We start from the raw sequence: 27147 nt of genomic DNA, 5'->3' as shown, positions 1-27147 counted from the left end.
AGAGGTGGACATAACCGCTATTGAATTGTTTTGTTTTGTTGTTAAATTTGTTTTGTTTTGTTAATTTTAGTGCGTTTGATATTTTTAATTAAATAAACCTTCAAGGCATTGTTTTTAATTACAGCTCTTACAAGAAAAGAGATTTTCAGATAATTCAAAAAACAAGACCTTAGTGATACCTCCAGGATAATACAAAAGGAGTATGAAACAAAATCAGCACTCCAATCTTTCCACAGAATTTTTTAAATTTAGGACAAAAAACAACGCTTACATTCACCCCCGTATAATGCCATCTAAGCAAAAATATTTTGTTACCGGAATAATAGCAATTGACATCAATACATGTACCTACAAACTCGTGCAAGAATCTTTAAAATCGAAGTACAAATAATAAAGTTATAGATTGTCAAACTTAATGAAAAATTTTTGGTGGCGGAATTTTGTGCCGGTGAGTGTATATATACATTTAGCCATATCTTCATTTTTTAAATAAGATTTTTTGCATCTGGTTTTGGTAACACTTCAGAAAAAGTCACGCGTCACCACTGTCACCTTGTCATGCAAGGTAAAATAATGGGAAAAAAAAGTGTGGGGCGCCGTACAACTTCTTGGCTTAAAAACCTACGCCAATGGTTTGGGAAAACTAGCACTGAACTATTTCGCGCTGCTGTAAATAAGACAGTGATTGTTAATATGCTGGGCAACATGAGAGTCAACGATCGACAAGCGGTCTCGGCACCTTAAGAAGAAAAGCATAGGTGTTATATAAAACCCGAGACAGAATGCATCCTTACATTCCTCTATCTATGAAGACTGCTTCATGGTCATCCACTTTATTGTTAGCAGTTTGGTTGTAATATAAATTATATAGGATTCTCAAGTCTCTATCATCTAATCCCGCTTCTTTTAAGATAGTTATGAGCTTATCATGTATAACTCAATCAAATGCCCTTTTGTAGTCGATAAAACAAATATATACGTCACATTTGGCACCCCTACACCTCTGTTGACACTTGGACAGAGAATAGAGGCTCTCAGGTGTTAACGAGCTCTAATTGTTACGAGCAGAGGATTTGCGTATGTTTGGAGATGGTCTGTGTTTCTGACCCATATGTCAGCACAGGTAGTTTGAGTATTCTGTATATTGTCAGTTAGGTGTTTTGGCTTAAATTTCTGTTTTTTAGCTGCTTGTTTAGTTCAAAATAATAGCCAATAAATAAATACTATCAAAAAATAAAATTAATCTTAGAATGTATAAACAATAAACAATTAAAAAAATTATTGTTTGTGGCAATTGGGCTAGGCCGACCATGGTATTAGACTTGTTTACAGCATAAAGACGGTTTCTAGTGTCTCCTGAAATTATAAATGCTCCAGGGTGATAAACAAAGATAACGATATTTTATGTTGTTTTTCTGTGTTTACATACAGAGGATTTTTGAATTGCTAGGACAACAAGACAAAAATGGCTAACTTAATTACTGATTAGAAATGATTGTGTAACCTGTAATACCTAATAGGTATGTCTACTGTCTACTTTTTATGGATTTATTATCACGTAATTGAAAATAATTTAAAAGTTTTATCACTCATCTATAGTTTTAGAATGCTTATTGCATAAATTATTGGTAAAGCCAAAAAGACTATTTTTACTTCTTTCTATAATACGTATAATTTACCTATTAGGCAACCCGTATTACTGCGTCTTGTGATAAAAGTTGCCTAGCAGTTAGAATCTAGTAAAGTCAAATTCAAACAGACATTCGGTCTCGGATGAAGTCTGTGTAGTGTTCGTGTTCCTATTCGTATTGTAGGTTGACAGTTCTATGGCTGAGTGGAAGAGAGAGTTGGTAGAGAGAGAATTTAGCCCGTACCATGCGTTTGCAAAAATTAAACAACTCATTTTCCCGATAATCTCTTCAAATTAATTAAAGTCTCTATTCTAGTCATACGGGTCTATCAATCCTCTACTAGATTTGTGATTATTTCATCGTCTCCCATACACATTTTTTATAAAATGATGAGATCTAAGCTTAAATTTATATTGCTGATTTTAGTAACATTCAAAGGTGCGTCTATAAACAAAAGATATTTCGGTCTTTTTTTTAAAGTTGAATCAATTAAAAAAATTCCCTTTTAGGTGGTTTGTCTAGTGGTCTTCGCTGTTATGTTTGCTCCGACGGGGGTGACATGCCCTGCATTAATTTTGATTCGGAAAAGGAAAAATTTGTTCAACAATGTAGTGCATCGCAAAAAGGGTGTCACTTGAAAGTAGAGGGTAAGTTTTTTTAATTAAAATATTTGCTTGCATGAGTAGATTAATACCTAGTAGTTTTATTTAACATTTGTGGATTTTTAATTTAGTGTACATGTTTTGTCAGTGAATAATAGTATGAAATGTATTGTTTTTATATTAAAGGATTTTTCATTCATCCAACGACATATATTTCAGGGTCCTATAGGTTGAGTATTTAAAGATTTTCACCTGCAATCTGTCATCTTTTGATATTTTTAGTTTTTTATGGGGTGAATGTACAGCATACTTAATTTTTTTTATATGTACCTATTTCATATTTTTTGGCTAAGTACTATATTTTCAAATTATTTTAATTCTTCCCTTTCAGCTATTATTTTGTCTGGTTTCACTAGACTTATTGGTTTTTTTCTGCTAATCTGCAGAACCCGTAAATGGCGCTAAGAAAATAGCTTATATTTTTCTAAACTACATAGGTATTATCCATATAACTTTTGAAACAGGAAAACAAAAACTATTCGTTCCATTGTATCCTGTCACCAAAGGTAGACCGATTTATGCCGGATCTAACTATTTATTTTCCAAAATCTAAATAATTCATAACCTCAAATGTGCTCCTCCTTAGCTCCTGCTCTTCCCTATAATAGTCCAGGAAAGTAACATTTTTCTCAGGACTTGGAATAATCCAGGTACAGTTACGGTCATTTAATAGTTTACAGGCTTACGTATCTAGGAGCCGATTTTTTAAATTATTACCTTGTTTAAACTGGTTTAAATGCACCTTTTACGTCAAAGTGACGTTACCAGTGGTGTACCTAGAATAGGTTGATTAAAATAAAAAAAATTAAAATATGTAATATAAATATGTAGGTATTACCTATATTTTACAAAGTTTAACAAAATGGAAAGTATAAAAAGAAGTTTTTTTGAATAGAATGTATTATGGTCTTAATAATGAAAACAAGGAAGTCTGGTTTAAAAATACCGATTTTATTTTATATATATCCCAAATTATCCAATCTTTGTTTGATTTTTCATATGCACATATATAGCTTACGTCCAAATCTGCAGCAACTTTTCTTAAAAACCAACCTTCTTCGAGTTTGGCAATTGCTCTTGCTTTTGCGCATCATTCAAATTTATTGTAACCATTTTGGAGGAGTTTGATATTGTTATTTTATTTTTCAACATTCGCGAAATTTTTGACAAGCATTGACTTTTTGAAATTTTTTGACTTTGATATTTATCAAATCCGTACGACACTGCAAATTTACAGTATTCAAAAAAAAAGCTTCAAAATGGCGATTTTTGATAGTTAAAAGTTAATTTGTTGCTTTGCAAACTGCAAAATAATAGCCCAGTAATATAAAAGAAAATCAAAATGTAATTCTGTACAGGTTTGAACAAATTTTACATCAAAGATTAGGTGATAACAAAAGATATTTTCAAGAAAGTATGTCTATTATTCATATGAGGGGATCATTGTTTAAACAATGAAAAATGGGTAATTTTTGCACAAAATTTATTTTTTTAAACTTGCGCGGTAAATTCATGTTTTTTTGAAGATTTTTACGATTTTCGTCTTCAAAGTTGAAGAAACAATCTTATAGACAAGATTTATTAAATTAATTTTGTAAATTATTTAAATAATTGTAAATCAAGATTGAAAAACAAATTTGCAAAAAATATTATTTTCATTATAATCATCATCATCATCATTCTCTTTGCCTTATCCCTATGCGGGGTCGGCTTCCCTAATTGCATTTCTCCACACAATTCTGTCTTGGGTCATATCAATGTTAATCCCCTTTACCAACATGTCCTGCCTTATCGCCTCCCCCCAGGTCTTCTTTGGTCTTCCTCTCCTACTCCTTCCAGGAATCTGCACTTCAGCTATTCTTCGTATTGGGTGATTAACGTCTCGACGTTGAACATGACCGAACCATCTTAACCTATGCTCTCTCATTTTGGCATCAATTGGTGCCACACCTAGACTTCCCCTAATATACTCATTTCTAATTTTATCCTTCTTTGTCACTCCACTCATCCATCTAAGCATTCTCATTTCCGCCACATGCATTCGTTGTTCCTCTTTCTTTTTCACTGCCCAACATTCAGTTCCGTACATCATAGCCGGTCTTATGGCTGTTTCATAGAATTTTCCCTTCAGCTTCATTGGAATTTTTCTGTCACACAACACACCACTCGCTTCTTTCCACTTCATCCATCCAGCCCTAATTCTACTGCATGCATCTCCATCTATTTCTCCATTACTCTGTAATACCGATCCTAGGTACTTAAAACTATTGCTTTTCACAATCATTTCACCATCCAAAGATACCATTTTATTTGTAGTAGCTCCATCTTTAAATGAACATTCCAAATACTCTGTTTTTGTCCTACTAAGTTTTAAACCTTTTTCCTCCAGAGCTTGTCTCCACTGTTCCAGTTTTTGTTCTAAGTCTCTTTCACTATTTCCTACTAACACGACATCATCAGCATACATTAAGCACCATGGAATGTTACCCTGTAGTTTCGCTGTTATCTGGTCCAAAACTAATGAGAATAAATACGGACTAAGCACAGAGCCTTGGTGCAATCCTACTTTCACATGAAATTTATCAGTCTCTCCCACACCTGTCCTAACACTAGTCGTTACTCCCTCATACATATCCCTCACAATCTTTACATATTCACCAGGGACTCCTTTCTTATTGAGTGCCCACCACAGAATCTCTCGAGGAACTCTATCATATGCTTTCTCAAGATCAATGAATACCATATGAGCGTTTGTTTCTTTACTCCTGTATTTTTCCATCAACTGCCTTATAATGAAAATTGCATCTGTTGTTGATCTACCCTGCATAAAGCCAAATTGATTCTCGGATATTTCGGTCTCTTCACGTATCCGTCTATCAATTACTCTTTCCCATATTTTCATGGTGTGGCTAAGCAGTTTTATAGCCCTGTAGTTTGTACATTGTTGTATATCTCCCTTGTTTTTGTAAACAGGTACCAGTATACTGCTTCTCCATTCGTCTGGCATTTGTCCGACTTCCATAATTCTATTAAATAGACCTGCTAGCCACCTTGTTCCTGTCTCTCCCAATGCTCTCCATACTTCCCCAGGAATATCATCTGGTCCTACCGCTTTTCCTTTCTTTATTTTTTGAAGCGCTTGAGCCACTTCCTCGTTGGTTATTTTGGTGACCATTGCTGCTACTGTCTCCGTTGACTCTACAGGCTGTCTGTCAAATTCTTCATTTAATAAGCTGTCAAAGTACTTTCTCCATCTCTTTTTGACTTCCCTTTCGTGAACTAGTATTTTATTATTTTCATCTCGGATACATCTAATCTGATTAAAATCTTTTGCTTTCCTTGCTCTCTGTTTGGCTATTTTATATATCTTCGTTTCGCCTTCCCTGGTATCAAGTTGATCATATAGGTTTGAATACGCTTCTGCTTTGGCTTTTGCTACTGCTACTTCCGCTTCCTTTTTCGCCACCATATAGTTTTGAAGATCTGTGTCGGATCTGGTTTCTTGCCACTTTTTATATAATTTTCTCTTCTCTTTTATTTTTCCTTGTACTTCGTTTGACCACCACCAAGTCTCTTTATCCTCAAACTTTTTTCCTGACGTTTTCCCAAGTATTTCAATAGCAGTCTCTCTAATACTACTGGCCATTTTTCTCCAAATTGTATTAGGGCTTCCTTTCATGTTCCAACATATTTTTTCTACTATTCTTCTCCTGAATAGACCTTCTTTCTCATCTTTCAGCAGCCACCATTTGATTTTTTGTGGTCCTCTCCGATATTTTTGTTTAGTTTCGCTTTTTACTTCGATGTCCAGAACAAGCAGCTTATGTTGTTGGCTTACTGTCTCACTCACTATTACCTTGCAGTCCTTGCATTCACGTATGTCTTCTTTCCTTATCATGAAGTAGTCTATTTGGGATTGATGTTGTCCACTTTTGTAGGTAATAAGTTGAGTTTCTCTTTTTATAAAGAATGTGTTAACAATCGCCATATCCAATGCTGTTGCTAATTCAAGCATGTCATCTCCAGCTTCATTTCTATATTATAAATCATATCATTTCTATATCATTATTTTCATTATAAATAAGCACTATAAAACATTTTATTTTTCAGAAGAAGTTGCGCTATGTTGCCAGTAAAACCAAAAAAATTGGTTGAAAAATATTTATTAGTTTAAGATATTTAATTTGTTTTTAAATATTCCCATTTTTTCAACTGCAAAAACGCTGTTGTTAAGAATAGAGTACCTATACACTTTTGTAAGGCCTAATTTTTTTGCTTTTATGTATATTTTCGATAAATGCATTGTGAAATCAAAATTTTAACTAAACTCCTCTCCAAAATGGTGTTTGAAAATCGTTGTAATTTGTTTAAAACTTTTTTTAATAACATCGCTTTGATTAAAAATTTTGAAGTTCTGTTTCAATATTCATTTTCCTGGTAATTTTTCACACTTAAGTACCAAAAACAAAGTTTTTCTAAGACTATCTTTTTCCGAGCTTTTCCAAGTTTAAAAATTCATAATTTGTTTATTTATCAATATTAACATTTAAAAGTGCGTGAGTAAATCTATCAACCCTACTACTTAATAATGCCATTTTAATATGTAGTAAAAATTGTAGAATATTTTAAAAAATAATGATTTTCGTAGCGACCTTAAATGAAAACTTATTTACTCAAAAGTGGTGGAGGAGCAGTTTGCAATATAAGTATTTGTTACTAATGGACCAATTTCAATATTTTTTTAATTTGGGGTTTAAATTGTTATAAACAATTTTTTTTTCAAAAAAATATTTTTTTCTAATCGTGTGATAAATAAAAATTGGCACAAAAGATAACCACAAAACAGTATTAAACAAATTTTATTAACAAAATAACTGAATTAACATTATTCAACTTATTCAGTTGTGTAGACGCTTTTAGGAAATCCCTAATTAGGAAAATTAAGGGAACTTAATGCATATAAGTTATTTATTTTTGTCTTTTATGTAGTTCGAGTTTATCTTTTTTATGTCTTTTGGTTGGTGTTTCATTAGAATAAGTCCACCCCCCCCCCCAAGAAAAATGTCTAGATCAGCCACTGATATCTGCCATTCCTCGTAAATATTTTCTGGGTTTCTAATAATTGAATGACTCATAGAACAAGACAGAGGAATTCTGGGAAAATAAAGATTTGCACTTCACCCTAATAAAGCGGAATCGGTCAACTCATATTCGCTCCTTTCACATAAACTTTGCTGTCATTTTTAGCCGTGACGACTAATACTCCAGTCAACAAAGAAAAAAAGCTGAATGCAGAAAACTCATGACGAGGTTGAAGCCAGTTGAAGCGCGTGTTGATGCGAGCTTACAAGTGTTTAAAAATTTAGACGTCGGCAAAGAGAGATATACTTAATATTTATATTATACAGGGTGTCCCGAAAAGATTGGTAATAAATTATACCACAGATTCTGGGGTCAAAAATAGGTTGATTGGACCTCACTTACCTACATATATACAATAGTGCACACAAAAAAAGTTACAGCCCTTTGAAGTTACAAAATGAAAATCGATTTTTTTTCATATATCGAAAATTCTCAGAGATTTTTTATTGAAAATGGGCATGTGGCATTTTTATGGCAGCAACATCTTAAAAAAAATTAAAGTGAAATTTGTGCACCCCATAAAAATTTTATGGGAGTTTTGTTCCCTTAAACCCCCCCAAACTTTTGCGTACGTTCCAATTAAATTATTATTGTGGCACCATTAGTTAAACACAATGTTTTTAAAACTTTTTTGCCTCTTAGTACTTTTTCGATAAGTCAGTGTTCGAGATATTTTGAATATTTGTCGAATCCACTACATATTTCTATATGGTTAAGTACGATTATAGAGACCTATTAATAATCTGAAAATTTTTTTACAATTTACATTTTTAGGTATATTTTGAAAAAGAAGCTACATCTCGATAAAAGGTGACTTATGAAAAAAAGACTAAGAGGCAAAAGTTTTAAAAACACTGTGTTTACCTAATGGTACCACAATAATAGTTTAATTGGAACGTACACAAACATTTGGGGGGTTTAAAGGAACAAAACCCCCATAAAATGTTTACGTAAATGTATTGAAAAAGAAGCCGCATCTCGATAAAAACTGGCTTATCGAAAAAATACTGGGAGGCAAAAAAGTTTTAAAAACGTTGTGTTTAACTAATGATACCACAATAATGAATTAATTGGAACGTACACAAAAGTTTGGGGGGGTTTAAGGGAACAAAATCCCCATAAATTTTTTATGGGGTTGACAAATTTCACTGTAATTTTGTTTTACAATGTTCCTGCCATAAGAATGATACATGTCCATTTTCAATAAAAAATCTCTAATAGTTTTCGATATATTGAAAAAAATCGATTTTCATTTTGTAACTTCAAAGGGCTGTAACTTTTTTTATGAGCATATTTGTACTAAGGTAAGTTAGGCTCAATCAAACTATTTTTGACCCCAGAATGTTTGGTATAGTTTATGACCATTCTTTTCGGGACACCCTGTATAATAGCGTTTAATATTTCAATCAACGAAAATAGTGAAAAAGAAAGAGAACGCAGTTATCACCGTACAAGGCGGTAAAATTAGTAATATTTACTTTGTGATAAAATGGGTCAAAGCATATGTCCCGAAGAATAAAGGCAACTAAAAAGGTTACAGCCCCCAGTGGTGGAGGTAAAAATATTAGTAGGTTGGTTAATTCTCACAATGAAAAAATTAAAACAAAACGTAGTTTGACCATAAAATTACCACGACACTGATCGTACCCTTGGTTTTGTGACAAAATACGAGACGATCCACAGGACAATAAATTTTAGCATTTGGTATTATCTTAAGGGCCATAAATACCAAATTTTGACAGAAATTTCTCTATTTCGCGTTGCGTTTGTAACGGACAATTCGTAACAGCGACAGTTCGTAACGGCGACACTTCATAACGGCGACAGTTGGTAACTATACAAGTTCGTAACGGACAATTCGTAACGTCCAAATTGAATTATGCTGTTTATTTTTGTTAACGTGGAAACTACTGTGATTACAGTTATAAATGAAATTATGTTTATCAATTTAACGAATCAGTATCAGGATAAACATTTTAAGGCATTTCATATTTTGTGTTTCAGAATATGTATAATAAAAGTATTCACACAAATAAAATTTATTTAAATAAAATACTTTACTTAGAAAAATGTTTACTTAGAAAGTTAGGAATGTCTAAAGACGGTTGTCGGCTTAAAGATTTCACGAATTACTTCATTACTCCTTTGTCTAAGTAGGTATATGCAAATTTAAGGAAAACCCTTATTTTTTCAGTAATTTATAAATGTTAGGTAATAACTTGGTGTTTGCATAATGACATGTAAAATACGCATCCAAAATTGTGGCAGTTAATCAGTTATTAAAGTGTGCTAAATTTCAAATTTCAAACAGATCGACCAAAAAGTTTGTAAGTTATTCAATTTGTTTATCCCGGAAAGCGATTATTTAAACAACTGTACTTGCCCAAATAGTCACTCTAGACCAGAGGTTCCCAAACTACTTTTTCTCGTAGACCACTTTAAAAAATTTACTGGTTTCGGTGGACCCCCAGCAGAAATGGTATTTCGTAGCTGTGCACATCAGTGGCGGGTCTAGAAAATTGCCTGGGGGTGGGGGGAAAGACATTAATGAAGGTCGAACAGTCTTTTTGTTTTTTTTTCTCAAAATATCATTCCAAGCGATTTTACAGTGATTTGGAATTTATTTAAACTTTGCATTTTTTATCGTAAAGTATCAATGGAAAAAATAATGTTTTAATAGAATGGACTCAAAAATGTGATTATTAGGCATTATAACAAGTTTTTTTATTTAAAACATGTTTTTGATTAAATTTTAGGGTAGAAAACCTGTAGAATACTGTTTTTTACATTTACCGCCATTCCCAAAATACGTGTTCTTCTATTTGGCTGAAAATTTGCCCAGAGATAGTCAAAACACAGGACTTTAAGTTGTTAAAAGAACTTATATAGTTTTACAATACAAGAAAAGTTTCATGCACTAATATCAGAGTCAAAATTATATAGGCCAGTCGGGTTAGCATTTGATCTTGCATATCTCCGCCATTTTTAACTTTCCGACAAAAAGTGTAAGGACTGAAATTGTTGAAAATATGATTTCCTATAAGTAATTTCCTTTATTATAAATTTTTTGTGCCGTCGATATTTTCCGAGTTATGGTGGGAAATAGTGACAGTTAGAGCATAATTATTGAATTATCTCGTTTATTATTAGTTTTATAACAAAAATATACCTATACAAAAATGAACAGAATTAAATTTTATACAATTTTAATCTCTTTAATTTTTTTGCTAAAATCCATATTTCAGGTAGTACGTATGCGGTAAAGGCGCGAGCATAAGACCTGATTGGTTTGATAGCAGTGGTTTTTGTTCATTATCTCCGTCATTTTCAACTTTTCGAAAAAAATTTTAGTAACTCCAATTGTTCCAAATAAATCGTATATACAATAATTATTACAATTTTTTTAACCATTTTTTTCGTACGGTCGATATTTTCCGAGTTAATTGTACTTAAAGTAGACGCCTATATTTTTGACACTGATATTATTCCACGCGTTTTTTTATATTGCAAAACTATAAAAAAAAATTTAACCACTTGAAGTCCTGTGTTTTGGCAAAAAGCTGTGTGGGCAAATTTTTAGTCAAATCGAAGGACATGTTTTTTGGGAATGGAGCAACATATAAAAAACGGTATTTTGACGTTTTCTACACAAAAATAAAATTCTTAATCAAAATAACTTATTATAATGCGTTATAATGACATTTTTGTGTCCCTACTATTAAAACAATGTTTTTTCCATTGAGTTCCATTGATGTATTAAGAAAAAAATGGAAATTTGTTTAAATAAATACCAAATCACTATAAAATTTTCGTGAACCTCCACTTATAACTTGTGAACCCCCATTTTTATTTCACGCCAACGTAGACCCCCGTTGAGTCCTTCGTGGACCCCTGGGGGTCCACCTGGACCACTTTGGGAATCACTGCTCTAGACTCTAGACTCTAGACTTTAAGGTTAATTAAAAAAACTTCAACATGTTATTAACTTTGTTTTGTTATTAAAAACAGTAAAATACTGACTATGAAAACCAAGATGAGAATGTATATAGGAGATTTTGTTGTTTTTTGTTTTTTAATTTGATGTACTTGACATTCTCTCTTGTTTCATGGTGTTTCGACAATACGTGTTGATTCTTTTGAGACAAGATAAATCCCGTTTATTTGAGGCAGAAATTGGTGGTAGTGGTGATAAGAAAATTGAACAGTTTGTTATAATGAATTGCAGTACATTACTACATAGAATTATACATACATATTTTGTAACTTATCCCACTTTCTGAAAATATTTGGATCGACATAATTTTTAAGTACCTAACTTGTTATAATAAATATCTTGGAAATTCTTTGGCGAAGGTAACTTTTAAATTTTGAATCGTCAAAGAGGTCAAAAATTTGCAAATCTTCAAAATTCGAAAAACGAGTACCTATATATTTGCATATATTAGTAGGTATCCAAAATTTCAAGATATACCTACTCGTTTTTCGAGAGATGTATCATGTTGCTGCCTTTTTTGGGATGGTTCGGAAATATCAAGCGAATCCAAAATGTCACTGCGTATATATTGGAAACTACTATCATTACGAAAATATCTGAGATTTTGCACCAGCTTTCGTATTCTATTTTTTGAATAAATAATGTCAGTTGACTGATTTTGAACAATAATGAATATCTTGGGCAAACTCTATCTTAAAAATATTTAAAAGAGTAATTATTTAATAAAGTCCTCAAACCGATTGCTTCACGGATCGAGGTATCGCCAATTTCAAAATCGTCGCCTTCGATAATAAAACCAAAAACTTCCAATAGCTGTTCACGAAAATCTGCTACAGATACTAAAACTACCAGAGATAATCTGCTTAGATAAAACTAATCGAGATTTAAAATTTCATCGCGTCTGACAAACTGTTCGCTTTTTTTTCGAAACAAATTTGTTCTAAAGCAGTAATCCGTTTAGGTGAGCTAAACTGGCAATAAAAGACGATATTCTTTATTTTTTTACACGTATCATGCAAAACTAAATTCATTATATGCGCATAATAGTGAGTAAATAAAGCTTGTGATGCAATATGTAGTTTTAACTTTTGACTGGAGACCATTCAATTCACCACACATCACAGCAACGCCGTCATAAGATTGCCCCAGTTTGCCCTACCAATTTATTTTTGATATCAAAAAATTTTAATCTGTTCTTTAAAACACCAAAAATATATTCTGCCTTATTGCTTTTACTCACGTCTCTAAAACCTAAAAACCTCTCATAAATATTACCACGTAACGCGTATCGAACAACAATAATTGATAATTGTGAATGACATGATAATCAGAAGTTTCATCTACTTCCAGCGAAAAGCAAATGGTTTTCTAAATCTCAGATTCAATAACGTTATTCAAAATGTAACTATTTGATTAGGTATATGTATTAGTTCATTCTGTATTACGAATACACTTCGAATCAGAAAGTAAATATTTCTAAAACAATTTCATTATTTTCTCTATAATTACTTTGATTTTTAACAAATGCTTCGATCCATCATGTCCACTAAATGATAATTCCTGACAACTTAAAAAAAATACAATATCAATTAAACGACGTAAAACGGCGTGATTAATTTTGACAATTTCTGTCGATGCGATCTTGCGATACCAAATGAAACACCGACCGGCAGATTTAAATATGCCGTACCTGCCTACGGAGAGAATGTATGTTCGCTTGCTCATCGACTTGTTATTTCGTTGAGTTTTACGCGTAAATCGTCAAGCTACGGAGTGATACGGATGAGTTAGGTACGGCTAGCCGAAAAGTCAGATGAATGGCTCGGATCATTCATTTTTTGAGAAGTCTGTTATGCACAGGGATCACTTAACGCTCGGATTGATCAAATCTTTTTAAAAACCATGAATAAAATTTAGTCTGTATTATCTGACAGATTTTTTTTTACTTCACAGATACAAATATTAAAAAAATCTATCTACACTAAGCGCCAAAATTAACGCACCACCTTAAAAACGGGACATTTTTATTGTCTAATATTTCCTAAACCTGTTGTCCGATTTTAGAGATTTTTTTAATATGTTATAGCTTTATTCTTCAAGAATATCGATGTAATAATATTGTTGCTAAACAGATAAGTGTCATTGTATACCGGGTGTAACCATGATAGTGTGTTTTTTCCTCAAAGTTTGGAACACCCTGTGGAATATTCTAGCGTATATAAAATATTCAAATTACAACTCAACTGTAACCTTAGGCTATCTTAACATTTTGCTTTTTGATTAATTCGCTTATGTTGGATAATAAAAAAGTTAGGTACTTTAATAACTAGCAACGTTCTTCATCAATACAGGGTGTTTCTAAATAAGTACGACAAACTTCAAGGGGTAATTCTGCATGAAAAAATAATGACCGTTTGCTTTATAAACATACGTCCGCAAATGCTTCGTTTCCGAGATACGGGATGTTGAATTTTTTCTTACAAACTGACGATTTATTTATTGCTCTAAAACCGGTTGAGATATGCAAATGATATTTGGCAGGTTTTAAGAGGTAGTTATTGCGCATTTTTTGGCATACAATTAAGAATTTTATATTCACCATTGGCGTGCATACGGGTAATATGACCGGGTAATATGACCCGTATGCACGCCAATGGTGAATATAAAATTCTTAATATTACGTCAAAAAATGCGTAATAACTACCTCTTAAAACCTACCAAATTTCATTTGCATATCTCAACCGGTTTTAGAGCAATAAATAAATCGTCAGTTTGTAAGAAAAAATGCAACATCCCATATCTCGGAAACGAATCATTTGCGGACATATGTTTATAAAGCAAACGGTCATTATTTTTTAATGCAGAATTACCCTTTAAAGTTTGTCTCACTTATTTAGAAACACCCTGTATTGATGAAGAAAGTTGCTAGTTGTTAAAGTACCTAACTTTTTTATTATCCAACATAACCGAATAAACAAAAAAGCAAAATGTTAAGATAGCCTAAGGTTACAGTTGAGTAGTAATTTCAATATTTTATATACGCTAGAATATTCCACAGGGGGTTCCAAACTTTGAGGAAAAAACACACTATCATTGTTACACCCGGTATACAATGACACTTATCTGTTTAGCAACAATATTATTACATCGATATTCTTGAAGAATAAATCTATAATATATTAAAAAAATTACTAAAATAGGACAACAGGTTTAGGAAATATGAGACATTAAAAATGTCCCATTTTTAAGGTGGTGCGTTAATTTTGGCGCTTAGTGTATATAAATGTGTGGGTCGGCACTGCCGACCCTGACTGGCCGCCATTGTAACACCATAATAATTAGACCAATATTATTATACGCATCAGAAACAATGACGATGACTAAAAAAGATGAAAAGAACTTATGAATAATGGAGAGAAAGATCATGAAAACCATACTGAGACCAATCAGAACAGATCAAAATGAATATAGAAGCCGAACAAATGCAGAGATTAGGAAAGAACTGAAAGAAGATATCGTGACCAAAGTAAAGCAATGCAAAGTTAGATGGTTAGGTCACATCTGGCGGGCAGGAGATGAAACAGTGACATATGCTATGATAGAATGGAATCCAGGAGGAAGAAAGAAAAGAGGAAGACCAAGATCAAAATGGTTGCAAGAAGTTGAAGAAGACTTAAAAAACGCAGGAGTCAGAGAATGGCGGGGAAAAACTAGAGATAGGAAAAAATGGAGAGAAATCGTTAAGAAGATAACATAAGCAAAAGGGACTGATCCTCCCAAGAAATAGGATCTAGAAAGCTTTCGCGACTTAGCCCCATATCGGGGTGTACAGTCACTATACAGGGTGTTTGGTAAAGAATGGGCCATAGCTTAACCTTAGATTCCTGAGGTTAAAATAGGTCGATTTAAGCTAACTTACCTTTGTACAAAAGTTGATAATAACCGAAATACAGGGTGTCAAACTTTTATTTTATTTATTCTTGAATATTTACTGACAGGCATGGGATAACAACACAAAATTTGGTAAGCGGGGGTTTTTTGGAATGAGAAATCTAAATTCGCCACCAAAATTTCAAAAATGATGTATTACAGAGGGCGCCACATACGTCTTTCAGTGCTCATTTAATACGTTCAGTTTTTTTATCCCCCACTCTAGATACTTTTTGAGTCAAAATTTTTATTCTTTTAATATTTTTACGTAAAAAAGGTATACTACATTCATCTCGTTAAACTCAACCGTTTTTGAGATAAACGCATTTTAAATCTGCGGGGCAACATAATTTTTTGCATGCTATTATTGTAGTTCCACCCGAAAAATAACTTAAAACCATAAAAATTTACAAAAATGTATCGCAAATTTCTTCAAATGAAATTTGCGATGTAATGACATAAATATGAGAACTGGCACAATTATTATGGTTTCAAGTTTATTTTTCGGGTCTAACTACAATGATATTATGCACAAAAATATGTTATATCCCAGACTTAAAATGCGTTTATCTCGAAAACAGTTAAATTTAGCGAGATGATTGTAGTATACCTTTTTTAAGTAAACATATTAAGAGAATAAAAATTTTAATTCAAAAAGTATGTAGAGTGGGGGATAAAAAAAACTGAACGTATTAAATGAGCACTGAAAGACGTATGTGGCGCCCTCTGGGTAATACATCATTTTTGGTGGCGAATTTAGATTTCTCATCCCAAAACACCTTCGCTTACCAAATTTCGTGTTTTATCCCATGCCTGTCAGTAAATATTCAAGAATAAATAAAATAAAAGTTTAACTTTGACACCCTGCATTTCGGTTATTATCAACTTTTGTACTAAGGTAAGAGCTTAAATCGACCTGGTGAAAAAACACACTTAACAAAAGAATACAGAACATTCTTATGTTTATAAATTTAATAAAATGTTGAATTTTTTTTTTAATTATAAAAGAAGCATCAAAGAAGCGCTCTCTGTCAGTCTTTGTGATAAACAGATCGAATAACTTATAAACTATTTGGTCGATCTGGTTGAAATTTAGCACACTGTAATCATTCATTAACTGTCACAATATGGAGTAATATTACTTGTGATTATGCAAAAAACAAAGTTATTAACATTTAGAAATGTCTGCAAAAATAGCTTTGCAAAGCTCAAGATTAAATAATTTTTTATGGTCTAAAACTTTTATTTCAATATTTTGTTTTCTAAAATGTAGGTAGTACATGCATGAAACGTGTTGTAGGCAAAAATATTTTTTTCGCTTTTTTTAAGATTGTTAAAAAAAACAAAACAAAATCACCTGTACGTCTTCTCAAAATTTTCATCAGGTACTCATCATATATCTTTTAAAACCTTTTAAATTGTTACGTGAAATCAATGATTTTTTCACAGATAGACTGATCTATATACAAAAAAGCTAGGTGGTGGCAATGGACGGGAAACTAGAATCGTTTAGATATATTTGATAAAGGTAAACGGCCTTATAATTGGAGCATCCGATGGTGTCTGTATTATATCCACTATCGGACTGTAAGAAAAACAATACCAAATATCTAAAAGATTAATGCAGATTAATAAATCAATCTCATTAAGTAATTTCATAGTCGTAGCTGAATATGTACAAGGTGTAACAAAAAGACAGGTTTTAAATTAAATCACATGTTCTGGGACCAAAAATAGTTCGATTGAACCTAACTTACCTTACTACAAATGTGCACACCAAAAAAGTTACAGCCCTTTGAAGTTATAAAATGGAAATCGATTTTTTCCAATATATCGAAAACTATTAGAGATTTTTTAATTGAAAATGGAATGTGGCATTCTTATGACAGAAAAACAAAGTGCAATTTGTGCACTCTAATTTTATGGGAGTTTTGTTCCCTTAAAGCCCCCCCCCTAATATTTGCGTACGTTCCAATTAAATTATTATTGTGGTACCATTAGTTAAACACAATGTTTTTAAAATTTCTTGCTTCCTAGTTCTTTTTAGATAAATCAGTTAATCCAACATATACACTAAGCATCAAAATTAACGCACCACCTTAAAAATGGGACATTTTTGATGTCTCGTACTTCCTAAACCTGTTGTCCGATTTTAGTGATTTTTTTATATTAGTATATTATAGCTTTATTCTTCAAGAATATCTATACACTGTGTCCGTAAAGTATGGAACAAATTCTTTTTTAGCTAAACAGAGCATTTTAAGAAATAATCCTGAAACACGTCGATTTTTGATTTTAATTTACCGTATTTTAAAATAATCTTCTAATATACAGGGTGAATTACTTTCGAGTAATGACGTCACCGTCATTTTTTTTAAATGGAACACCCCCATTTTGTCTCAATTTTCGGATTACTCTAGCTGAGCTGATTCCAAAAATGTATCACATGTTGATTCAAATTGGTACAGGGTGGACAAAAATACAATAGTTTTGTGTGTGCTCATAAAGTAACGCGTTAGTTAAATTAACAATATCAAAAATACTTATTGTCTAGCGGACAGAATATGATGAAATACATGACTTTATAAATGTTCGAACTGCAGCCCTTGCTGTATTTGACAGTAACCTAAACGTTGTACAAATTCTTGTTAAACCTTGTTTATTGTGTCTTGAGAAATATTGTTTATTGCTGTCCGAATTCTCTGTTTTAATTCTTGAATATTTGCTGGTTTCGTTTGATACACAACATTCTTCAGATGGCCCCACATAAAATAATCCAGAGAATTGAAATCTGGTGACCTCGCTGGCCATTCAATAGGTCCACGGTCCACGTCTACCAATCCACCTGTTCGGAAAAATTTCATCTAGGTACCTTCTAACATCTACAGCATAATGTGGAACCATCCTGTTGAAACCCTAAACTTTTATCAAAACCTCCAGGATTACGTCTGCTGTGAAACAAATTAAGTACGTAAAGTAGGTACGAGATAACCCCTTAAAAACTCAAGGTAAGTTGCCCCGTTTAAATTACCTTCGATAAAGTAGGGTCCGATGATTCGATTTCTTACAATTCCAGCCCATACATTTACCTTTTGCGAGTATTGTGTATGTTGCTCACGCATCCAGTGGGGGTTTTCTTTTGCCCAGTAACAATTCTTTTGCCCAGTATTTGCTACAATTCTGACGGTTAACCTCGCCATTTAACGTGAAAGTTGCCTCATCAGAAAAAATAATGTTTTGTACCAAGAGAGGGTCTCGGTGGCAGTTATCCATCATTGCTTCGCAAAATTGAATTCTTCTATCGGGATCATCTTCGTTTAATTCCTGCACAAGTTTGATTTTATATGGATGCCATTTTTCAAGCTTTAATAGTTTGTGTACCGTTGTTTTGCTAACACTGATATCGCGACTAACTTTACGCACAAAAGTGTGCGCATATTCTTCAAAACTAAGTAAAACATCTAATGCTGTGTCAGAATTTGCAGAGGGACGACCTGATTTCCGTGCATTTTCAACCGTACCAGTTTCTCGAAATTTCTTTTCAATCTTACTGACTGTTGAACGCGTTATAGGTCTTTCTGGATATTTATCATTAAACAAATTGCACACTTCCATCTGAGTTCGCGATCTGTCTCCATACCCAACCATCATAAGTACCTATTTCAATTCTTTACTTTACACTTAACTCCATTTCTACTTCAAATTAAATCTAAGCAATAATTAAAACATTCACAAATACCAAAAATATTGTAGTACTAAACTGTCACTGAACATAAATAAATTACTAAACAAATAATGACATTTAACAAAAACATAGCCTACTATGTTTCTTTTAAATTGATAAGAAATAATTTCTTTCATATTCTGTCCGCTAGAGTGGCTAGACAATAAGTATTTTTGATATTGTTAATTTAACTAACGCGTTACTTTATGAGCACACACAAAACTATTGTATTTTTGTCCACCCTGTACCAATTTGAATCAACATGTGATACATTTTTGGAATCAGCTCAGCTAGAGTAATCCGAAAATTGAGACAAAATGGGGGTGTTTCATTTAAAAAAAAATGACGGTGACGTCATTACTCGAAAGTAATTCACCCTGTATATTAGAATATTATTTTAAAATACGGTAAATTAACATCAAAAATCGACGTCTTTCAGGATTATTTCTTAAAATGCTCTGTTTAGCTAAAAAAGAATTTGTTCCATACTTTACGGACACAGTGTATAATAATACTGTTGCTAAAGAGGTAAGTCTCATTGTATACCGGGTGTAATAATGATAGTGTGTTTTTTCCTCAATGTTTGGAACACGCTGTGGAATATTCTAGCGTATATAAAATATTGATATTAAAACTCAACTGTAGCCTTAGGATTTATTACCATTCTGCTTTTTAATTCATTCGCTTATGTGAAATAATAAAAAGGTTAGGTACTCTAACAACTAGCCATGTTATTCATCAATACAGGGTGTTTCTAAATAAGTGCGACAAACTTTATGGGGTAATTCTGTATGAAAAAATAATGACGGCTTATTTTATAAAAATATGTCCACAGATGCTTCGTTTCCCAGATACGGGATGTTAAATTTTTTCTTGCAAACTGACAATTTATTTATTGCTCTAAAACCGGTTGAGATATGCAAATGAAATTTGTTAGGTTTTAAGAGGTAGTTATTGCGCATATTTTGACATACAATTAAGAATTTTATATTCACCATTGGCGTGTATACGGGTTGTATCTAAAATGTTTAAACCCGTATGCACGCTAATCGTGAATATAAAATTCTTAATTGTATGTAAAAAATGCGCAATAACTACCTTTTAAAACCTACCAAATTTCATTTGCATATCTCAACCGATTTTAGAGCAATAAATAAATCGTCAGTTTGTAAGAAAAAACTCAACATCCCGTATCTCGGAAACGAAGTATTTGCTGACATATGTTTATAAAGCAAACCGCCATTATTTGGTCATGCAGACTTACCCCTTAAAGTTTGTTGCACTTATTTAGAAACACCCTGTATTGATGAATAACATGGCTAGTTGTTAAAGTACCTAACTTTTTTATTATCCAACATAAGCGAATGAATCAAAAAGCAACATGTTAAGAAAGTCCAATGCTACAGTCGAGTTTTAATTTCAATAGTTTTTATACGCTAGAATATTCCACAGAGTGTTCCAAACTTTGAGGAAAAAACACACCATCATTGTTACACCTGGTATACAATGACACTTACCTGTTTAGCAATAATATTATTACATCGATATTCTTGAAGAATAAAGCTATAATATACTAAAAAAAATCACTCAAATCGGATAACAGGTTTAGGAAATACGAGACATCAAAAATGTCCCATTTTTAAGGTGGTGCGTTAATTTTGATGCTTAGTGTATTTTTAAATGGTAAAGTAAGATTATAAAGACATCGTAATAATATTATGAAAATAGTAGGTGTTCTATAATGTTAGGGGAGATGTACCTGAGACGGCATACTGGCTGAGATGGCATATCACGCGTTTTTCTTAAACTATTTGAAAATTTGGTGCCTACTGTGACAGTTTTCAGTTCCTCAAGTTATAATTTGTCAACATTGCTGAACTTATGCATGTTAGTTTTATTTTAACAGCAGTAACCTTTGGAATGTTTAATAAGTAGGACAAAATATTTATTGGCTTTTGTTGTATCACATTATAATTTGCGAGTTTTTACACCTACGTTAAGTTTTTAAATTTTGTGATGTTTTTTACCTTATGCCTATCACGCCTGTATCGATTTATATTTTAAAAATTTGCTTAAGAAAAATTAGGTTAAAAAACGGTCTGATTGCAATGTTGCCTGAGATGGCGTAGTAAGCAGGTGGATTAGATGGCACAGGAGTGCCATCTTACCCTTATGCGTTTTTACCATGCAATCATTTTGCTGTATGATTGGTGTTTATCGTTACAGTTATGGCTCGTTTTAAGAGGAATTTGAACTGACAAAATCGACTCCGTCGATGTTGAGACAAGTGACGAGGAAGATGCTGCTTTCATTTTTTGCAATGGACTCTTTTCATTATCCCGTTCTCGAGAAACCTGACTAGGATGCCAAATTTGTGACAAGTGGTCATATTCCGAATGTGCCGGTGTACCCAAGACTGCAAAAAAAATTATTCGTGACTTATGTTGAGATTAGTGCCTTTATTTCAAGGGTATGCCATCTTACCCACATGTATGTGGGTGAGACGGCACATGTAATACCATAAAATTTATTTTTTCAGAAAAAAACTATAATATGTACCTTGTTAAAAAATAATGTTATATTTATGTAAATGTTCCTAGCATTGACTTTGATTTTTATTACATGTCTAACTCTATCGATTATCGATTACAAAACATTTAAAAAAAGTATGCCGTCTCAGGCATATCTCCCCTACTATATAATCTAAGTAAGGAATATAGCGAAACGGATAATTGGAACGAACACAAATATCATAAGAATGCCACATGTCTATTTTTTAAACGCTTTTATTTAGTTCAATAGATTGCGTCAAATCTATGGATGTTAATTTGACTACCTTTTCTTCCATGCAAATGAATGAAAATTTGCAGACATATGCATTCGCGGGAACAATACACGAATAGACAACAAAAAATTTTTGTTTATGTTTATTAATTGTTTAAATAAAAAAAACGATTTTAGTGGAAAAAGGCCTAAATTCTCTTGTTTTTTACAATGTAGAAACTTGAAACTTTTACGGATTGTAGCTAATGATATATACTATACATAATTTCACTTTTTACATTAATTGTTTACATTATGCGTCATAAATAAACAATAAAGTTTTAAATTTTGAACACTCATATATTTGTTTATACAGTACGATGCAAATGAAAGGAATAAATTCGTTATTTCGTAAAAAGGCGACTTTAAGGAAAAAACCCGAAAGAAATCGATTTTTATTTTTAAATTACGATATTTTGGCATATATGTCATACTAGTGACGTCATCCATCTGGGCGCGATGACGTAATCGATGATTTTTTTAAATGAGAATAGGGGACATGCGATAGCTCATTTGAAAGGTCATTCAATTCTTTATTCAGTAATATAAAAATTTATATAATTATTTGTACAGGGTGTCCAAAAATAATTTTTTAATTAAATTATTTGACAAAAAAGAAGAATGTATGTAATTTATTTAACTCAGAATACATTTTACAGTTGCCCGTAAACAGAAACAAATGTGTATTTCAGAAATAAACATTGCTTTTCGATTAAATTAAATATTCAAGCCAGCTCCCGCCAGCCACCTGCCTCTTGGAAGTTTTAACATTCAATTTAAGCGAAAAGCAATGATTATTTGTGATATAAACATTTTTGTCTGGTTATACGAAACAAAACTTCGACCAAAACTCGAATTCAAAAGATTCGTGTTTTTATCGTTGTCTTAGAAAAACCACCGGTAAAGACGTTTCGGGCTACAATTAGCATTAGAATTCGTTTTGCCGTATAATTTAAAGTTTGTTACGAACTGTTAAACATATTCAACGGTCATTTATAAACAAGTGTGTCTGTGACCTATGTGCTGTGAATGTTGTCATGTGACATCGTGCAATTATTAAGGGTCCGGTGTGAAGGTATGTACTATACGCATAAATATTTCCTATAACAATTTGCATTAACTAAATAAGTGCTTTTGAGATTTTTTTAAATAATACTTGAAATTTTAATTTTTTACTAAAATAAAAGAAATACATTTTTTATCGAAATTTTAAATCATTTCAAACACTTTTTTTTTTAAAGTCAAAGTTAACAAGTTTATGCGAATTACTATAAAGTCACACTTTCCAGATATAATATTTTTGATAACATAAAAATAATTTTATTGGTTTGTAAACAAATAATACTGTGACATTCGCTAACAATCAGACAAGTGCCAAAATTTTCAAAATCAAGTAATCTGACGGAACCTTTGCATTTTTTGTGTAGTTTCGTAAAATTTTTCACTGAACTAACATCATGTCAATTTTTAAATTTTTAAACGCTTTTATTTAGTTCAATAGTTTGCGTCAAATCTTTAGACGTTAATTTGAGTGCCTTTTCTCCAATGCAAATGAATGAAAATTTGCAGACATATGCATTCGCGGGAACAATACACGAATAGACAACAAAAAATTTTTGTTTATGTTTATTAATTGTTTAAATAAAAAAAAAACGATTTTAATGGAAAATGCTTATCTCTTTTTTTTTACAATGTAAACACTTGAAACTTTTACGTGTTGTAGCTAATGATATGAACTAAGAAACATGGCGATATATTTTAATGTTTGAAAAGTGTAAGACTAAAAAGTAAAAAATAAAAAAATATGAAAAAAAAATTTTTAAGAAAAGCTTTTCTTTAGTTACGAGTGACTAAAATTAAAAATATTATAAAAAATATCAACTAAAAAGTAAAAAATAAAAAAATATTGAAAAATAAAAAAATTGAAAAAATGTAACACATTCGTTAAAGAAAAGCGTGGGGCGAAAACCGTTTATTCGATGAAGACGCGCCCCGCTTTTCTTTATTTGTTACATTTTTTCAATTTTTTTTATTTTTCAATTTTTTTTATTTTTTACTTTTTAGTTGATTTTTTTATAATATTTTTAATTTTAGTCACTCGTAACTAAAGAAAAGTGTTTCTTAAAAATTTTTTTTTTTCATATTTTTTTTATTAATAAAAAATCTCTAATAGTTTTCTATATATTGGAAAAAATCGATTTTCATTTTGTAACTTCAAAGGGCTATTACTTTTTTTGTGTGCATATTTGTACTAAGGTAAGCTAGGTTCAATCGAACTATTTTTGGTCCCAGAATATGTGATTTATGACCTGCCTTTTTGTTAGATCCTGTATATTTCAGGTAAGATGAAAAGTTAAAAATAAAAGCCAAATTGATTTCAAATCTAAGGAATCTTCGGGTTTCTAATGATTTTAATAAACTAATATTTGAGTGTTTGAGTGTATTCGTTTGAATACAGCAACACCCTGTCAACATAATAATATTTTCCCAGCATGTTCGTTTACTTATTGTAAACGCTTTAATGAGATGATTAATTATTTATTCAGACATTTATGCGATTATACATACACTACATAAATAGTGACTACCATAGTAATTAAGCAGTAGGTACTCATGCTGGATAAACATGAAAATTTCCAATTGCTAATGCTATTAATAATACGTGAAGTTCTAAAGTAAATATTTAAAATGATTGCAAGATAAAAGTTCAAATAATTAGTTATGCAAATTAGCTTTCAGATTCCAATAACATTCTTTTGACAATATTCCGAAATATTATTCAATATTAAGATTCGTGTGAGAATTATTATAAAATATAGTAGTATCTGGTTGCATTAGAATTGCAAAGTTCTGTCGTTTGAATTTAAATTATCGCCATTGACATAAGAGTCGTATTTATTAAATCTAACATTTAAATATGGACTGATTTACATTTAAATTCGTAGTAAATAAAAATTCCATAGTGAAGTTGTTTATTGGAAACTATTGATTGGTTCAATGTTTTATTTGTCTGTTTGTCTGAATCTGTAATTTCTTGTTCTAAACGTCTCTTCCTATTTATTTTTTGTACTTTTTTTGATTTTTGGAAAAAGAAGTGAAGCATTAGAAACAAATTTAAGAGTAAGAAACTTACAAGTCATATCAACACCTTCAAAATAGCGTTTTGTTAAACGTGTCTAAGCATATTTGTCGCTTAGGAAATGACAAAATAAGTCGGTTTTCCTTAGTTGCTATCGTAAATTACATTACAGTAGAACCTCGATTATCCGTCAGGGCACCGGACCAAGGGTATGACGGATAATCGAAAAGACGATTAACAGAACATTAAAAAAAGTTAAAAATTGATAGTACAACTCTCAAATTTTATTTGTTTGTTTTGTTTGATAATACAATAAGAAGACTTTGTATTCGTGTTAATATTGTCGAATTTGGTTTAAAATATTCTGAAATCTTTGTTTGTTTTACTGATGCTTCACATTTTGCAAGGGATACATTTCTTAATCGGCGTAAGATCTTGTAATCTACTTTATTGGATTCTTCTTGTCGAGAATACCACTCGATAAATGGTTTCATGTGCAATGCAGCTTCTCTGGCTTCTTTAGACAAATCTTTGTCAGTTGCAAAAGCATCATCGACATGGCCACCGTCAAATTCTAAGTTTGTGTCAGCTTCTGAAGCTGTTTCGTCAGCCTTTCGTGCCATTTCAACGATTCCATCATCTGTCAGCAATCGATAGCCGCTTGCGTCCTCATCACAAATTAACCATTCCTTTAAGTCATCTTTAGGCAACGAGAACAAAACAGTTGATTCAACCATAACTTCATTTGTTACCGCATAGTACATTTCAGCGAATTTCGTTTGGCTTATCGCAATGCTAAAAGAAATTATTTGATGACTCAAATTTTTTCTTATGTACTCAATACAACTTATGTACAGACCCTGACGGTTAACAGAGGTGACGGTTAATGGAGAGACGGATAATCGAGGTTCCACTGTAGTAATCAATTATTTACAAAGTATATTAAACAATTATATATCAATCAGTTTATTGAGTAAATATTTATGCTTTACAATAAAAAATATTACTAGAAAAATAAAAAATTGAAACAAAGAATGTTTAAACAAATCAGATGGCTTATTTAACAATTTATTTATTTAAATAATGCATATTCGTAATATGCGCCAAAGGTATATACACTGCGCGTCAGAGAAAACGGGCCACAAAATAGGTCATTTTTGATGTCTCGAATTTCCTAAGCCTGTTGTCCGATTTTTTTAATATGTTATAGCCTTCTTTCTTAACAATATCGCTGTAATAATATTGTTGCTAGACAGGTAAATTGTCATTGTATACCGAGTGTGCCAATCAAACTGTGTTTTTTCTCAAAGTTCACTACACCCTGTGGAATATTCTAGCATTTATAAAATACTGAAATTAAAACTTAACCCTCCGTTAGTCGCTATCGGTGTCACACACCGACGACACAGAATTATTCATTCGGGATTTACAAAATAACTGTTTTTTTCTATCGCCACTTTCTGCACCTCTTCCTATCAACTAACCTCGTGTTAGTGTACATTCTTACCTACTTGGGTACAGTTGTGCGAGTTTTATAGCTATTTTTCGGTGCAAGACTCCGTAGCGACTAACGGTGTGGTTATTACTTTATTGGCATAACTTGCAGTTCAGGTAAAGATTTAGCATCTTATTATTGCATTTTATCGTTAAATTTTGGTCAAGTCTTATTTATAGATGTCCTTTGAAGCCGAACAAAAACGTTGGAATGGAATTATGGGAAATGGTTCCTAGCGACGATGAAAATTATTTTGACGATGAGGGAAGTGAAAATGAAAGCGGTTTTTAATTTTACATCTGTTGTTTTTCAATAAAACATTTTCAAAAATATTTTTCAGTCATTCCTATACACAATATAAAATATTTGTACGAATTTTATAGCAATAACTATTTTTTTAAAATTGTCGGTCTCTGACACCGTAGCGACTCTTGATGCTCCGTTCATCCTAGCGACTAACGGAGGGTTAATATTCTGTTTTTTGATTCATTCGGTTATGTTGCATAATAAAAAAGTTAGATACTTTAACAACTAGCCATGTTCTTCATCAATACAGGGTGTTCCTAAATAAGTGCGACAAACTTTAAGGGGTAATTCTGCATGAAGAAATAATGACCGTTTGCTTTATAAACATATGTCAGCAAATACTTCGTTTCCGAGATACGGG

At 31.9% G+C, this 27147-nt stretch overlaps 1 protein-coding gene across 1 annotated transcript in view; it reads left to right on the top strand.

Annotated features, from left to right (window-relative positions):
- The first annotated feature begins 1782 nt into the window (after positions 1 to 1782).
- The window catches only part of LOC114325142 (protein Abitram), a 187100-nt gene continuing 161735 nt past the window's right edge, over positions 1783 to 27147 (top strand). Inside the window, exons 1-2 of the mRNA XM_028273094.2 lie at positions 1783 to 2069; positions 2141 to 2278. Of these exons, the coding sequence (XP_028128895.1) occupies positions 2018 to 2069; positions 2141 to 2278 (190 nt within the window). The 5' untranslated portion in view covers positions 1783 to 2017. The remainder of the gene's footprint in view (positions 2070 to 2140; positions 2279 to 27147) is intronic.

Source organism: Diabrotica virgifera, chromosome 10 (genome assembly GCF_917563875.1).
Source record: "Diabrotica virgifera virgifera chromosome 10, PGI_DIABVI_V3a".
Classification (NCBI taxonomy): Eukaryota; Metazoa; Arthropoda; class Insecta; order Coleoptera; family Chrysomelidae; genus Diabrotica; species Diabrotica virgifera.
The sequence above is the reverse complement of the archived record's forward strand: the minus strand, read 5'-3'. Positions and strand labels throughout refer to the sequence as shown.